We start from the raw sequence: 17,564 nt of genomic DNA on the forward strand, positions 1-17,564 counted from the left end.
TCCACGTGTTTATTGGCCATTTGTACCTTGTACTTTTTTTTTTTTTTTTTTTTTTGGCTTTAACTAACAGAAATTAATTTTCTCACAGTTTAGGAGGCTAGAAGTTGGAATTTAGGGCAGCGGCTCCAGGGGAAGACTCTCTCTCTGTCAACTCTGAGGGAAGATCACTGTCTCTCCTCAGCTTCTGCTCCTCGGTTCCTAGGCAGATCTTCATGTGGCTAGTATCTTCCTGTTTGTGCTTCTTTCTCTCTGCCTAGTCTGCTCTTTTTTTTAATAATTTTTATTGTTTTATTTCTTTGTATCGCCATATCTTCCTCTCCATATGGAAGGTGTGTGATTACATTTCTTAGTCCTTCTTTATTATTTTAATGTTGTCTTCTTTTATATAATAACATTGCCGTTACCCTGTGTTGGGCTTTTTTTTTTTTGTTTTAATCTCGCTTTGTATTTTTTTTTTTCGGATTTCCCTGTCTGGGTTGACTTCTGGTTGCTCTGCCCAATGTTCTAGTCTTGGGGCGATATCTGATATTATCGATTTTCTAACCGAAGAACTCCCTTTAGTATTTCTTGTAGTTTTGGTTTGGTTTTTACGAATTCCCTCAACTTGTGTTTATCTGGAAATGTCTTAATTTCACCTTCATATTTAAGAGACAGTTTTGATGGATATATGATTCTTGGCAGGCAATTTTTTTCCTTCAATTTTTAAAATATATCATCCCATTGCCTTCTTGCCTGCATGGTTTCTGCCGAGTAGTCCGAGCTTATTCTTATTGGCTCTCCCTTGTAGGTGACTTTTCTTTTATCCCTCGCTGCTCTTATAATTGTCTCCTTATCTTTGGTTTTGGCAAGCTTGATTATAATATGTCTTGGTGACTTTCTTTTAAGATCTACCTTATGTGGAGTTCGATGAGCATCTTGGATAGATATCTTCTCATCTTTCACAATATCAGGGAAGTTTTCTGCCAACAAATCCTCAACAATTTTCTCTGTATTTTCTGTTATCCCTCCCTGTTCTGGTACTCCAATCACTCCGAGGTTATTTCCCTTGATAGAATCCCACATGATTCTTAAGGTTTCTTCATTTTTTTTAATTCTTTTATCTAATTTTTCTTCAAATATATTAATGCCAAGTGATTTAACTTCGAGTTCAGAAATTCTAGCTTCTACTTGCTCAATCTGTTCCTCTGACTTTTATTGAGTTATCTAATTCTGTAATTTTATTGTTAATCTTCTGAATTTCTGATTGCTGTCTGTATATGGATTTTTCCAGCTTATTAAGCTTTTCATTATGTTCCTGAATAATCTTTCTGAGTTCTTCAGTTGCTTTATCTGTGTGTTCCTTGGCTTGTTCTGCGTATTGCCTCATTTCCTTCCTGATGTCTTGAGGGGCTCTGTACATTAAACTTCTGTATTCTGTATCTGGTAATTCCAGGAATGCACTTTCATCTAAAAGATCCCTGGATTCTTTATTTTGAGATCCTGTTGAGGTAATCATGGCCTGTTTCTTTATGTGACTTGATATTGACTGTTGTCTCCAAGCCATCTATAAGTTATTGTATTAGTTTATGCTTGCTTACTGTGTCGTAGCTGCTTGCTTTGTTTCGTTTTGGTATACCCCTATGGGTTGCTTGAGTGAGCTAGCTTGATTATTTTCACCTTTGGAGCTCTGGTGTCCTGTCCCCAGCTGGCTAGAGCTGTTATCAGGTATATCAGTCTAGGAGTCCATTTGATTTTCTTGTATGAATTCAGCTCAGGTTTCCAGGTAGCTGCTATCAAGTGTGTGGTACAGGCTCTGTCATACAGTCTTAGAGGGGCAGGAGTGATTGGCGTATATACCCATATCTGAGTGCAGCAGGGGGTCATGCTCTGAATAAGGCAGGGGGCTGAGAACCGACCTCCACGTGTCTCTGAGGAAAATGCGTTTCTGTTCCCTAGAGCATACTGGTGGGTGGGCTCTGCAGAGGGACCATGGGCACCCAAAGATTTTGTTGTAAGGACTGGGAGGTACCAGTTATCCCTGGGCCCCTGTCGTGGGTGGCTGGGCAACCCAAGTGGAGCCACCAGTCCTTAGGTCCCTGTTGTGGGTAGGTGAGGACCTTGTTTAATAGGCAAAGCAATGTCAAATGTCAAACACCCACCTCTCCACTGCACTGCTGAAATGATTGGAGTTTGCCAACAAGGGCCTATTCTCCGGAAATAGACCCACACAGGTCCATGCAGAAGGGAAAGGTGCTCAAGGTTCTCGGACGGTTTATGCCTGGACAGGAGCTGATCCTGTCCTGAGCTCCCCCAGTTAATGGAGCTAGCAAGTTATCTTTTCCCCCCAGTTGGAAATTTTTTCCTTCCCCAAGGCCGGGAGGTTGGCTCTAGGTGCTCACCAGGGTCTGTCTCAGGCCCAGGGATTCAGCCGCTGAAGCCGGCTTGGGGGTGGGGTGGGGGCGTGGCAAAATATACGCAAGTACTTAGCTTTTGCCGAGAGTGCCCTTCTCCTCAGGTTCTGGAGGTGTGAGTGGGCTATGTGGCTGCTGCTTCTCCCTGAGAAAACTGGGGCCGAAAGCTAGGACCAGCCCGCCCCCGCTGCCGCCAGTGCCACTCCTCCAGGAATGGTGCCTGAGGGCTCCCTGCAATTCAGGTCCGGTAACTCCTCTCCGCTTCTGACCGGTCTTCCCCTGCCCCTCAATTCGTTGTCTAAGCTTGCCTTTGATGCTCAGGTATCCCAGCTTGTCACAAATATACTTGTTTCACTTGTTTTTTCGGGTCTTTGTTGTAAAAAGGGCTTGATGGAAGCGTCTGTCTATTCCGCCATCTTGGCTCCACCTCCATTGTACATTTTTAATGCACTTTTTCATGTTTGTGTTACCTTTTACAAGAGAATATTTTAAAAGTGAAATAATTTAGTACACATGGCTCCCTCTGCCTTGATTGAAAGAGTATTTCTTCTTCTTGGCTCCAGCCTGCCCAGATTGTGGTCCCGGATCATTAGAGGTTTGCATTGTTTTCTATTCCACATCCCATGGCCTCTCTCTGCTGCAAGTTTACTTTCAAGATAGAACAAATAGATTCCTGGAGTTCCTCTAGTTTTTCTTAAAGGCTTTTGGAAAATACTTTTTCTGAATTGGCCTACTTAAAAATGAATGTCTTCATTTGTGGCAAGCAAGACTACACAGCACACATATTCCTGCTTCTTTAACTTAACTATGTGATAGAGACATCCTTCTAAGTCAGGATTTTTTTTTTTTTTTAACAGCTGCAGAATATTTCATTTTATGGATGTACACAATTTATTGAATCAGTCCTCTGTTGGTGGATATTTAGGTGGCTCCTGACTCTTTGCTTAATCAGTAAGCGAGAAGATGGGCCGCGTGCTCCGGGAGGGTGAGGCCCAAGTCTTAGTCACTGATGGACTGCAGCCTCCAGCTCAGTGCTTACAATGTGCTCAGTAAAATGTTTGTGGGATAAATAAGTGAAGACGCACTGACCAATGAACTATGCGTGGAGGATTCTTAGTGGAAGCCCCTTAGACAAAGTGCAGACAGGCAATGGGGCCCACTAGTTTAGCCCTGAATCAGACTGAAATTGCATTCCAGCTTTTCCTTGTGGTAGCTGTGGGGCTTTAGGCAGCCATGTAATCTCTCTTTGCTTTAGCGGCCTCATCTGTAAAATGGGTAAAATAAGAGCCCTGCCCCACTGTGAGGACTCAACCAGTGAATACTTGCAAATATCTTAGCGTAGGCCTAGACATCAGTACTCATTAAGTAGTAGTAGAACGGGGTCATTTCAACTGACCCTAATTGTAAAAATGCAGCAAGGATGATGGCCCTCCTAGGGTGACAGCAGGAATACCAGACCCCTGTGGCCTCTGATTTCGTGGTGGTGGTGGTTGGTTTGATTTGTTTTCATGGGGTCAGTTTTTCTCGTGCAGAATCAGCTGTTCCCTCAAGGAGAGTATTTTTACCCAGAGTCTGTCACCATGGAGACAGTCAACAGTAGGGTATCCAAGACCACAGCACCTGTCCCTGGAGGCCCAAAGTGGACTTCTCAGCACCCTTTTGTCCACAAAATTAGCAGGGTGTCTTCTACTCACTCGAGAGGGCGGCTGAGGAAAGGGCATCCCAAACTTGGCCACTTCATCATACCCCTCTAGAAACCTGAAAGTGCACCAAGTTAAAGGAAGTAAGGGTGAAGCCTTGCCATGTTCGTGAGGGCGTTGAGCCCACAGTCGTACTCCACTCCCAGCTGGTGTATCGAGCCCAAGTATTCCACCCGCGTGCTCACTGGGAACTGGGTGGAAGAGAGAAGGAAGGTAAGAAGAGAGAGGAGGGGGGTAGAGGGTGCAGAGGGGGGACTGGCAGGGAGAGGCAGAGGGAGAGGGTCATCACTGTGTCCAAATCCAGAGCTACAGATGGCTGTGCATCCATCATACAAATGTGGCATCAGGGTCTCTGTGCTCGACTTAGGGGATCATGTTCAAGTCATCACGCTTGTCCCCATTCTGTCTCAAAAATACCATAGCTGTGACATCAAGGAAGCCATGCCTCTCAGGACTGTCCCCAATTCTTCTGCACCTTGATTTGAAGAATGTCCGTTCTCCTGGCCTGGTCCTTCCAGAATGCGGCACCTGCCAAGGCAGGCTTGGCACTTCCCTGCCTTGATGTCCAGGGTGGTGCTGCTGCTCTCTGGCACATGGTCCACAACCCTGCCTTCCCATGTATTTCAATTTTTATTTTCCCAGTGGAACAAATAGGCTGCATTCCTTTGTGCTTTAAAGGCCATTGGAAAATACCCTGTCTGACCTGGCCTACTTCAAGCTGAACATCTGCATTTGTGGCCAACAAGACTGAACCATGTATGCAGACACCTGGGTAGCCTCCCGAGTTCCTAGGAAATGGGCAAGGAAAAGAGGGTGCGAGAGCACAGGCTTGGGGAATGTTGGTGGTGACCTCTGAGAACCCAAAGAGGCTGCTGTCATGGGAACATTAGCACTGACCTCTCCTCTGGCCTGATATGGCCTATGGTTATTGTTCTCCCTAATTGCACCTGTTGGTGGACAGGTTGTGTAAGGGAAGTTCTAAAGGCAAGAAGGACAAAGGAAAAAGTTGTCTGAGCAGTCCCCTGTGGCTCCTGTGGGTTAGTCAGTCCCCAGGGATATTACGAGCTGGTCTTCTACCAAAAAAAAAAAAAAAAAGCTACCAAAAGGGATGGCTTAAAGAGTGCAAGGAACAAAGCAGGAGAGGAAGGCCAGAGGCAAGCAGGAGAGAGAAGATGAGGAAGGAAACACATGCCAACAGTAAGAAGTGGTCAAGTAGCGCCAATCATGGCTCTTCTGAGAGGTCCTGGAGGGTGGTCCCAGCCCATGGGAGGCAGAATTCAGCCTGCCTGCATTGTGCAGGATGCCTGGGGCCCATATTTACTCTTTCTCTACCAATCTTCCAGGGGCCTGAGAGGTGAGGGGCCAAGCAGATGTCTGAGAAAGGGCATCACAGGGTTCTCCAGAATGTTTGGTCTTTTCCAGTTCACCAGAGCCATTGAGAAAACACCCCAGTGCATTTACAGAAAAGAGTACATCCCCTTTCCAGACCATAGGCCTGACCAGATCTCCAGGTGGTACGGAAAGAGGAGAGTGGAGGTAAGAGGGAGTGGCAGCCCTTGGTTCCGATGGCCCCACATAGCCCAGGGAACATGGAACCTACTTCTTGTAGGCCCAGTCTGCTCTTAGGAAAACAAGACTTGTCTCACTCGTATCATCCCCCAGCACAGAGGCTGACAGTGGCATTAACTCTTCATTATCCGTGCGAGTAGATGATCTGAGTTGGTGTTGTTAGCTGCGGTCGAGTTGCCCCCGACTCATGGCAACCCCATGCACAATGGAATGAATGCTGCCCGGTTATGTGCCATCTCCGTGATGGGCTGCAGATCAGACTATTGTGATCCATAGGGTTTTTACTGGCCAATTTTCAGAAGTAGATCACCAAGCTTTTCTTCTTAGTCTGTCTTAGTCTGGAAGATCTGCTGAAACATGTCCAGCATCACAGCAACATGCAAGCTTCCACTGACAGACAGGTGGTAGCTGTATATGAGGTGCATTGGCTGGGAATGGAACCCAGGTTTTGTGTCTCATGGAAAGTGAGAATTCTACTACTGAACCACCACTGTGGCACCTGAAACCAAGAGAAGGGGCTAGAAAGTCCCTGTTGGCCTCTCTCCTCACCCCACCAAGCCCTAGGCTGAGCCACTGTGCCTTCTCAGCACTACTCTTTCTTGATGGGAAACCCTCCAAGTCACTTTCTCTGGCACTGGGAAGATACTGAGGGGCACCTGGTGATGTACATCTTGGGAACCCCTGCTTCATTGTCTGTGCCCATCCCCCTGTCTCCCTCGGGCATTGTGACCTGACTTATTTATGGAAGCATCACGTGAAATATTGGATCCAGCCAGTATTTCCCAACTGTAGCAGACACAGCCCTCCCTGTCTGCTCCAGACAAGAGGACTGGCATGCAAATCAACATTAGCCTCCCCTGTAAATCAGCCTGGTTCCCCAGGACGCCCTTCCATGGCCAAAGGATTTTCTTAAGAAAATCACTGATTCAGGCGAATGTCCCAGAGCAAAGCAGAACCTGGCTTTCTTCTCCCCGTAAATAACTCCCCCCTCAACAAAGCAATCCTTCTCCCAGTTTCCAGCTGAGGGACCCATAAATCCTTTGTGAGTGAAGACAATTTATGACGTGCTCTCTGATTCTTCCCATAGTAACGGACTGAAATATAAAGTGCAAATGTCAGGCCTGGTATTCAACATCTTTCTCTCCCCTTGGAAATCTACTCTTGGCTGGAATGAGACTTGAAACAAATCAAAGGGCATCATTTCAGATCACAAGGGTGGGTGGCTTGGTGGCATTGACCCCCTTCCCATTCAGCTGGAAGCCCTGACTTTAATTTCAATGTGTCACCATAGTTCATTCTAGGGGTGAATTGACTTGGTATTAGGGGAGGGGTCTTACAGAGAACTGACTTCAGCAATGTTGGGACATGTGTTTGAAGGTGGCTTTTTGCTGTGGGACAAGCAAGTGTGTCTCCCCCGAGAATTCAGGTGGACACACCAGTTTGACTCAGGGGCAGCCTTCCCCATCGGTACCATAGACCCCCACAGCCAGCAGCTTCTGCCTCCCTCCACTGCTGGTGGACTGGCTTGCTTTGGTCAGTAATGTGCCCAATATGTCTGTCCTTCCAGGGGCTCCCATACAGACATCTGATCACCCACCACCAGGAGCCGTCGCACCGCTGTCTTATCAGCACCTATGACGACCATTACAACCGGCATAACTACAACCCAGACCTGCCCCTGCACCGTTCCTGGAGTGGGCATAAGTTGCTGTGGCTACCAGAGAAGGCAGACTTCCCTCTTCTTGGTACTTCTGTGATCAGAATTTTCCTGTATTGGGCTATGCAGGGCCCAGGACTGCTTAGAAGTAGAGCTGGGCCAAGTCCTGCAGAAGGACCTCACATGGGTGGCCATGGGCTCCAGAAGAGTGTTGAAAGAAGATTCTAGGGGAATGAATCATATTTTTCCTGCAGGGCTGCCACCTACCCCCTTCCCACACTACCAGGGATAATCATGGCCACCTTATGATAACTCCATCTGGGGACGTAGCAGCACGTTTACCTGGAGCACAGGTGGCAGAGGGCCACAGCCCGCACACTCCATGACCATTCATGCCATAAATGTTCTGTTATTATGTGCCATTGAGTCGATGCTGAGTAGGTTTCAGCGGAGCTTCCAGACTGACAGATTAGGAAGAAAGTCCTGGCAATTTTCTTCTGAAAATCAGCCAGTGAAAAGCCTACGGATCACAACAGTCTTATCCACAACCAATCACAGTGACCCTATATGACAGCAGAACTGCCCCATTGGGTTTCCTAGGCTGTAATCTTTATGGGAGCAAATCACCAGGTCTTTCTTCTGTAGAGCAGCCGGGGGGGAGGGTTCGAACCACCAACCTTTCAGTTAGCAGCTGAGTGCTTAACCATTGTGTCACCAGGGCATAAATAGGGACTGAATGACTCCCATGTGTCACACCTTGCTGTGGGACCCAGGGACATAGCAATGACAAACACCAGCAAATTGCTTCCTTAGAGGAGTTGACATCCCAATGGGGGAGACAGATAAGACACCACTAATGTATACTATAACTTCAGATCCAATAAATTAGACGATCTGGGAGAGGGGTAGTGGATAGAAAGTGAGGCAGGGTCTCTGTGACCCTTCTGTGACTGATGAGAAAGAGGGAGCCATGCAAAGATTAGGGGAAAGAGCATTCCAGGAGAGGGAAGAAAAATACCAAACCCACTGTCTTCAAGTCGATTCCGACTCATAGCAACCCCACAGGGTTTCCAAGGCTATAAATCTTTATGGAAGCAGACTGCCACATCTTTCTTCCATGGAGCCAGGGGTGGTTTCGAACCTCCGACCTTTCTGGTTAGCAATCGAATGCTTTAACCACCATGCCACCAGGACTCCTTAGGAGAGGGGAGAGCAAGCACAAAACCTGTAGGGCAGGACTGGGGAGGAATCTGCATGGGCTCATAGACCATAATAAGGGGTGTGGATTGTGTTGTGCACCCAAACGTGTGAGGCTTTAGAGGAATGTATGCAGGAGAGTTTTTTTTATGTAGGAGAGTGCCTTGATCTGATTTATATTTCAAGCTACACTCACCTTACCAGGGACACGGAACAATGCTGTCTCTTTAGTCCTTTGATGCAAAGGGATATGGGTCAGAGAGTAAGCTGCTTGTCATTCTGTGTTACATTTGCACGGCCTTCTCCTCAGCATCATGGTCACAAGCCAACACTACTCCATCCCCGGTGGGTGGGATGGTTCCACAAGACCCACCCTCAAGCCAAGCTACCAGACAGACTTTCCCAAGGCCTCTGTATCAGTGTTCTGGTCCTTCCCAAGTGCCTAGGAGGCAGGCCTCCACCCTGGGGGTTTCAGGGGTTTGCTGTGCCAAGACCCTCCTAGAAGCCCATCTCTTCCCTCTGATGCAGAGCCACAAGGGTACCTGATACAGCAGGCTGAGAGAAACACCAGGACCCCTTGCCGGCCACTCAGTGCCGGCCAGAGCAGGACCCCTCCTCTAAGCCCTGGTTTCTCTTGCAGCTCCCCCTACAAACTATGGACTGTACGAACAGCTGAAGCAGAGGTGGTGCAGACCTGAGGCCAGCCCCAAGGAGAGCATCTATACTTCATCTTACCCCAGACCACCTGAGTCCGCCATGTCTAGGCGGGAGCATGCGATCCTGGTCCCTCCCCGTCGCCTGCACCCTCTTCCAAGTTTCTGAGAACTGCCACCCGCCCTGGTCACTCAGGCAGCACCAACTGGAGACCCACAGCTCACGGGACTTGCCAGACCGCAAGTGGCAACAGATGTACCAGGAGTATGCAACCCAGCCCATCAGAGTGGTCTTTAGAATTCTGGCCTGGTTTTTAGGTGACCCTTCTCTTCTTCCTCCCCCAAACCCATAGGTTACTTTTTTTTCCATCCATAATTAAATCTTTTTGACACCATTGGAATGTTGTGTGTGTACAGAAGACAGACTTAGAATGCCAGAAAAAACTGGAAGGACTCTTAAGTTACACCCCCTCATTTCACTGGAGGGGAAATTGAAACTCAGAGAGGTAACACGACCCCCTCACGTCCTCACAAATTGAAACGTACTCTCAAGGAGTGTCTGGTCCAATGGGAGAAATTTCTCTACCAAGACCCATTTTGAAAACTCAGCGAGGTAGTCATATGTGTTTACAGTGAGGGCAGAGCTGAAAACGCTGATGCTGGAGAAGAATCCAGCCTGCTGTAGTTAGTGAGACAGGAAGAAGACACTTACCGAGGAGAAGGGGAAGAAACAACATTTCTCTCTCTTCACTTCTGAGCTCTAGATTCTGAAAAAGATTTTTGTGTTTGGGGTTGGGGGGCCTTTGATCAGTGGTTTGGGAAGTGAAGATAGAAGAACTTGGGCACTGTCCTCACTCAGGACAGAAGCTTCATGTTCTACCACCTGACGTGGACCGAGGCCAGCCTTGGACTGAGAACATGTCCCTAATCTACCCTCTTTGGCCTTCAGGATTTAAAGCCTGTTTTGCTTTGAATCATCTCGGTGGAAACCGGTTTTTCTTTGAATGGCCTTTCTCTGCCATATGCCTCCACCCCAGTTGTTGGCATTCCTTGCTTTAGGCATAGTGTCTGGTATATAAACCAGTTGCCAATCAATTCAATTCCGATTCATGGCGACCCCACGTGTATCAGAGTAGAACTGTGATCCACAGGGCTTTCAATGCCTGATTTTTCAAAAAGTAGATCATCAGGCCTTCCTTCTGAGATGACTCTGGGTGGATGAGAACCACCAACCTTTTGGTTAGCAGCCGAGCGTGTTAACTGTTTGTACCACCCAGGGAAACTCTGCCTGGTATATAAACCAAAAAACCAAGTCTGTTGCCATCGAGTAGATTCCAACTCATAGCGACCCCATAGGACAGAGCAGAATTGCCCCATAGGGTTTCCAAGGAGCATCTGGTGGATTCAAATTACAGACCTTTAGATTAGCTGTCATAGCACTTAACCACTACACCACCAGGGTTTCCACCTGGTATATAAAACCGAACAAAACCCAGTGCCATCGAGTAGATTCCGACTCATAGCGACCCTATAGGACAGAGTAGAACTGCCCCATAGAATTTCCAAGGAGCGCCTGGCGGATTCAAACTGCTGACCCTTTGGTTCTCAGCTGTAGTACTTAACCACTACGCCACCAGGGTTTCCACCTGGTATACAGGTGGTGCTTAATAATTGTCGACTAGATGAGTAAATGAACCATCATCCCTTTTGCTGTTCCTCTCTGGGTTCGTACCCTCTCCCAGTCACTGTGTCCCACTCTCGTTCTCACTTTGAGCCTCTACCCAGCTGCACCCCATGGAACCCCTGCTCCAATGGGGACCTCCATCTGCAGGCCCCAATCAACATGGGCCCCCAGATTCCCTGTATACTTCCAAGAGCACAGCTTCTCCTACCCGTGATGCAGAGGAAATTAACCTCCTGTGGGTTCCCCCTGCCACTTTCAGAGAGGAAGTCACCTCTCTGATTTTCCATCACTTAAAATCTGGTCTTCTTTCTATCCCAGTGGTCTCATGAGAATCTATAATTTCATGCTGTCAGCTGATCTGACTTGTTTGGCCACTAAGAACAAATAACAAATAATGAACAGATGTTTTCCTGCTTTGCAGAAAAAATAAACCATTCTTTCATGAATATTTTCCTCACATTTTTGATACCTGCTACAACATTCTAGTATATGACAAAAAAAAAAAAAAAGGCAGATAAAATATCTGTTGTTGTGGGTTGAGCAAGCACTAAGTGCCAGGATCTGAGGCTAATGGGGATGATCTCACTGAATGGTTCTGCTATGCTCCAGGGTATGTGCCTCCAGATAGCCAGATGCTGTAGGGTCAACCCTGACTCACCGCAACCCCTTGTGTGTCAGAGTAGAACTGCGCTCCATAAGATTTTCAATTACTGATTTTTCAGAAGCAGATTGCCAGGACTTTCTTCTGAGGTGTCTCTGGGTGGATTTGAACCTCCCACCTTTTAGTTATCAGCTGAGCAAGTTAACTGTTTGCATCACCCAGGGGCTACCTAGGTCTCCCCAGGCAGGGACTAGTAGTATCATTTCAGTTTTACAGAGGAGGAAATGGACAGAGAGGGTTTAATCAACTGGCCTGAGGTCACACAGCTACTAAGTCCTTGAGCTGAGATTTGAGCCCTAGCAGTCTGGCCCCAGAGCTTGCAGAATTAGCCACTGTGTAAAACTGCCTCTCCAAAGATACAGCAGCAGAAACACTCAGCACCACCTGGGCACGTCTGGGGCTTCTGTTTGCTTGAGTTCTGGGCACATTGGTGATTTGATACCACAGACATGTAATATCATTCAAAGTTTGAGAAAAAAAACCTGGATTTGTGCCATCCTTTTCACAGGACATCTATTGCCCCAGGTCTCCCACTCCAGCCTGACCACAGCACGTACTCTGGTCCTTTTGATTATTTCTCCAAGTGTCTATTTAATGGTACCCTTTTCCCTATTCACTTGAAATGGCTATGGAGTTATATATATACTCGCACACACACACACACACACACGCATATGTATGTGTGTGTGCCTTAGCTATCCGTGATGCAACTTCTTTTTAAATGGTACTATAATATTAGCAATTGAAGACAAAAGTGGTATATGCCATTTAGCGAAATGAGATGAACCAGACTATAAAAATTTTAGTCGATGCAGGGTACTAAGATTTTTACTATAGACCACATTTTCTACAAAAAAAAAAAACTATTCCACGTATTCTACAACAAAGAAAATGAGTCAGTGAATTTAGTTGTTTCAACAATCAATGTAAAATTCTGTTGATCCCCCACAATGAAAAATTGACTTTTACCAGTTCTGCTTTAAATAGTTCATACTTCAATTCTGATGCTTGTTTTGTAATAAATACTGTAATTATAAATGAGCAATGAAAAGATGTCATAAAGTAGAATTTAATGGTCAGAAAACAAGTATTCCAGCAAATTACTATATTTTATTTTTAGATAAATCTTCCACCTCTAACATGTTATCTATTCTTTGCTCTTACAAATTCTTCAATGATTTCATCACAAACTGTTGAACGATATCTAGTTCCATACACAGTAAGGATAATGAATCGAGTCTTTCTTGAATCGTTGTACGCTGAGGGTTTTTGAGTCTCTTTAGGGATGAAAATGAACGTTCTGTTGTGCAGTTTGTGATCATTAAAGTAGAAATATGAGTAAAGCTATTTCAACATTGGGAAATATGCATTGTATTTTATCTTCTGTTTTGGAATCATATGTGCCTACATGAATAAAATTTGCCTTTCCTGAATCTGTAAACTTAGTTCTCATGTAAGAATGAAACTGTCGCACAAGTTTGTATTTAAGTTATCAGGACAAGCCTACACTAATTTCTTAGATGCCTTCATTCATTCTTCATCAGGTATATCCATGCCTTTTGTTAGTTTCTTGGAAGATGAAATTAAAAACACACTCATTGTTGCAAAACAGAAACACATTTTGCACGATAAATAAATATCGAATTTTGCGTCCTCTTAATGTCCCTGTGGAAAACCTGGTGGCGTAGTGGTTAAGTGCTACAACTGCTAAGCAAATGGTCAGCAGTTTGAATAGACCAGGTGCTCCCTGGAAACTCTATAGCAGGGAGTTCTGCTCTGTCTTATAGGGTAACTATGTGTTGGAACTGACTCGAAGGCAACGGGCTTGGTTTTTTGGTTTAATGTGCCTAATGGAGCCCTGGTGGTGCATTGGTTAAGAGCTCAGCATCTAACCAAAAGATCAGCAGTTTGAATCCACCAGCCACTCCATGGAGTCCCTATGGGGCAGTTCTATTCTGTCCTATAGGGTAGCTATGAGTAGAAATCGATTTGTTGACAAGGAGGTTGGTTTCGGTTTCTGTGCCTAATACCTTGTTTATTAGCCTATAGAGAGTAATATCAAGCACGGTGTCCCATTCAACAGACAATAAAAAATGAAACTTGCTTGATACATAAATTAAAACTCTTTATGTTAGATAAATATTAATATTTTCAGTATTCTTTGCACATTTGCTATGTTAGTATTACATTAAATTATTACTCATATTAGTATTATATTAAATGTAGGCTAGATTGTGTCCGCATGTATGCCAAACATTTTAAAGTTAAAGTTACACATACTATTGTTTACAATACTTAGGACATAACTCTATGTAAATGCTACACAGTTAAAAAGTAACTTGATTGAATTCATCACAATGATTGACTTATTTGAGTTCCCTTGCTTTTGCATGTCATCTGGGGCTGGAGTGCCCATTGGTTGTTTACCAGAATGTGCACAAGAGCACGTGTGTTTGTATAACAAGAGCATTGCTGGCCCTCCTGGCTGGAGTTGCTGGATCATCAGATGTAGATTTACGAAAGCGTTCTCTCAAAATGAATCAGAGACCTGTTGTCCTCTCATGTTGGATCCAGTTGCATACTGGATGAATGTAGCAAGAGGTAGACTCCACAGTCAATCCCACCTCTTGTTTATTAGAAAGAAATAGTATACTCCCAAGAGACCCACCACAGTAAGGAGTTTCAGTTACATGGGAGGAGTCCATAGGAGACACATGTCAACGAAGGTGTTGAAGAGGTAGGGAGGCCTCATAGCTTAAACAGTCTTCAACGTGGGTGCCCTCGTGAGCCTGCGTGAACTTTATTTCTGGCCTGCATGTTGTCAGGCACTGGAGCTGGTACCAATTTCATCTAGTGCCCTCTTAGTTCCTTCTAATGCGGCACTCGCTTTTCCTTGTGTCTTGTCTACTTGACATCTGTGGGCCTTTGCTTTGTACAACTGTTTTGTTGATGCCCTAAGCATGTGCTTACATTGCTTATTGAGAAACCGGTCCCTGCCAGTCTCATCCGCCTAGACAGTCCTCTAGTTAACTATGAGCCAGGCCCTCTCACCTTTCTTTCACAGCTGACTGCTCTGGTTCCACAGCGTACCCTGGTGGCCGAAATGCAATATCGTCAGTAAAACCAGACAAGGTAATAAAACCCAAAAATCCACTGCCACGGAGTTGATTCCCACGCATAGTGACCTTATAGGACAGAGTAGAAGTGCCCCATGGAGTTTTTTCAAGGAGCGCCTGGTGGATTTGAACTGCCGACCTTTTGGTTAGCAGCCGTAGCTTTTAACCACTACGCCACTGAAGTTTCCTAACAAGATAATAGGACTGGAGAAAGGTAGGAGAGCTAAACAATGACAAGAAACTGGATTTAAAAAAGACCCTGGAAGAGAAAAACATTAAGACCAGGAGTGTACATTCTGAGAGAAAAGATTTTTAACTGAATGCCAGCTGGAATGGCGTCTGCTCCGTGCTCTAACGGAGCAGTGGTGGTCCAGCAGTAGAATTCTCACCTTCCGTGTAGTAGTCCTGAGTTCTATTCCCAGCCAGTGTACCTCATGCACAGCACCACCTGTCTGTCGGTGGAGGCTTATATGTTCCTATGAGGCTCAGCAGTGTCACCACAGCTTCCAGTTTAAGATGGACTAGAAGGAAAAGCCTGGCTATTTACTTTCAAATATCAGCTAAGGGTTTTCAATGATTCGATCGACAACCCACCAGGGAATGGTGCAACATTTCCTCCTGTGGTGCATGGGATCACCATGAGTTGGGGGCCAACTTGACAGCAACTCACAACAACAACGTCGACAAACTGAACCAGAGTGGATGGAAGTGGTATTCAGGTAAGGTGGTCCCATGAACCATCTCCGGTGCCCAGGGAAGCCCCTGTCAATTTCTTTGTCCTTTACACTAAAGAGCTAGATGGAGTCTGTGCCCTGAGGGCCACCCTGCAGGGGGAAGGAAATAAGCAGGAGCAGTCTTTATTTTTTCCAACTCGTTTTCTTCGTGAGAGCATTTCTCCAGTGGCCTCTTTACAAGAAACAACTGAAGTGTGTTGGGGCCTCTGATTACAAAGCCACAGTTATGTTCAGAACCTCTGCTCAGGGTGAGACAAGGAAAGCGAATTGCTTTGGTAGGTCTTAAGTTCTACCAAACCAGAACGAATCAGTCCCTGGAGAAGGACCTCATGCTTGGTAAAGTACAGGGTCAGTGAAAAAGAGAAAGACGCTCAACGAGATGAATTGACACAGTGGCTGCAACAATGCGCTCAGGCTTAATGACGATTGTGAGGATGGCACAGGACTGGGCAGTGTTTCATTCTGTTGTACATAGGGTCACTATGAGTCAGAGCTGACTCGACGGCACCTAATAGCAACAACTAAACCAAACCCATTGTAGTCAAGCCTCACACTCCCCGTGTCCCGGAGAAGCATAAATGAGGAGAGTGGTTGTGACAAAAGGGTGAAGATGTCCCAGAGGAAGTGACACCAACAAAGTCTTTATATTAATGGAACTCTCAGAAATATTTCACATTGAAAACACAAATGGTACTATGTTGGAAGCTGATCCATATGGCAGTTGAGTAAGGCATAGATGCGATGCTCACTCTGTATCATAAGTTACATGACGAGAAGAAAAAAGGCAATCTCTGTTCAAACTTCTCTTGATATATTTTTTTAATTGTGGTAAATAAACATTTGCCATTTCTACAATCTTCACATTTAGTGTTCAGTGACATTAAGCTCCTCACGTTCTTTAACATTGTCATCCTTATCAGTTCCCAAATTATGTTGTTGTATGCTGTTGAGTTGATTTCGACTCATAGTGACCCCATGTGACAGAGCAGAACTGTCCCATAGGGTTTCCTAGACTGTAATTTTTACAGTAGCAGATTGCCAGGTTTTGTCCCAGGGAACCGCTGGTGAGTTCAAACTGCCAAGCTTTCAGTTAGCAGACAAATTATACCATCACCCTTAACAGAAAAACTCACTGCCCCCTAAGCACTGAACCCTCCTGTCCTCCTTCCCTCCAACTCACCCCCGGTAACCACTAATAAACTTTGGTCTGTATATATTTGCCTATTCTAGATATTTTATGTAAGTGGGATCATAAAACACTTGTCCTTTTGTGGCTGACTTATTTCATGCAGCATAATGTTGATACTTTTTTTTTTTTTTTAACAAATAAAACACTTTAATTCTCAGTGTTTAAACTCAAAGTACTAAATAAATATTGTTGTTGCTGTTGGGTGCCATCAAGTTGACTATCAACTCATCTCAACCCCTTGTGACATAGTAGGGCTGCCCCATACGGTTTCCTAGGCTGTAGTTTTTATTGACGGTTGTGAGGATGGTGTGGGACCAGGGGGTGTTTTCTTGTGTTGTACATAGGGTCGCTATGGGTCAGAACTGACTCCATGGCACCTAACAACAATCATTATGGGTTAGCAGCCCCATGCTTAACCGTTGCGCCATCAAGGCAACTGTTTGTTTTTTGGAGTGGGGTAGGGCGGAGGGCAAGCACCCCTAGTCACCAAATCCAGGCCCACAGTGCCTCCCAGTGGCCTCAGATACAAGTTCCCAGACATTAAAGGGCCCAGGTCTGGGAGACCAACAGACCTGCCATTTCCCTCCTCCCATCTTGTCTCTGGCTCCCTATCAGCTCCTCTGGCCTATCCCCTGCTCACCATCCCTCTTCCCTTCCTTACTCTCTCTCAGCCACCCAGCCAGGGTGAGGCATCCACACACCCCTCCCCCAGGCCTCTAAGGGCAAATTCCTAGGGATTAACTGCCTATACCCAGGAGCTGCTAACTGAAAGGTTGGCTTCTCTGCTCCTGTTGAGAAAAGACCTGGTGATCTGTTTCCATAAAGACTACAGCCAAGAAAACTCTATGGGGTAGTTATACTCTGTCACGTGGGATCTCTATGAGTAGAAAATCAACTCAACACTCAACGGCACCTAACAATAACAGGGCAATCCCGACATCTGATCTTGATTAGTGGGGAAGAAACAGGGGCAGCCCTTTGTTCACGGCTAGATTTATAGAATCTGAAGTGAAG

General features: G+C 45.7%; 1 protein-coding gene across 1 annotated transcript; it reads left to right on the forward strand.

The window, feature by feature from the left end:
* The first annotated feature begins 3,889 nt into the window (after positions 1–3,889).
* Positions 3,890–10,783, forward strand: CFAP107 (cilia and flagella associated protein 107). The gene is made up of 4 exons (XM_003413158.3): positions 3,890–4,303; positions 5,513–5,626; positions 7,227–7,404; positions 9,154–10,783. The coding sequence occupies exons 1-4, from the start codon at positions 4,193–4,195 to the stop codon at positions 9,333–9,335; spliced, it is 585 nt and encodes a 194-aa protein (XP_003413206.1). The 5' UTR covers positions 3,890–4,192; the 3' UTR covers positions 9,336–10,783.
* Positions 10,784–17,564: the final 6,781 nt, after the last annotated feature.

Source organism: Loxodonta africana, chromosome 3, assembly GCF_030014295.1.
Source record: "Loxodonta africana isolate mLoxAfr1 chromosome 3, mLoxAfr1.hap2, whole genome shotgun sequence".
NCBI lineage: Eukaryota > Metazoa > Chordata > Mammalia > Proboscidea > Elephantidae > Loxodonta > Loxodonta africana.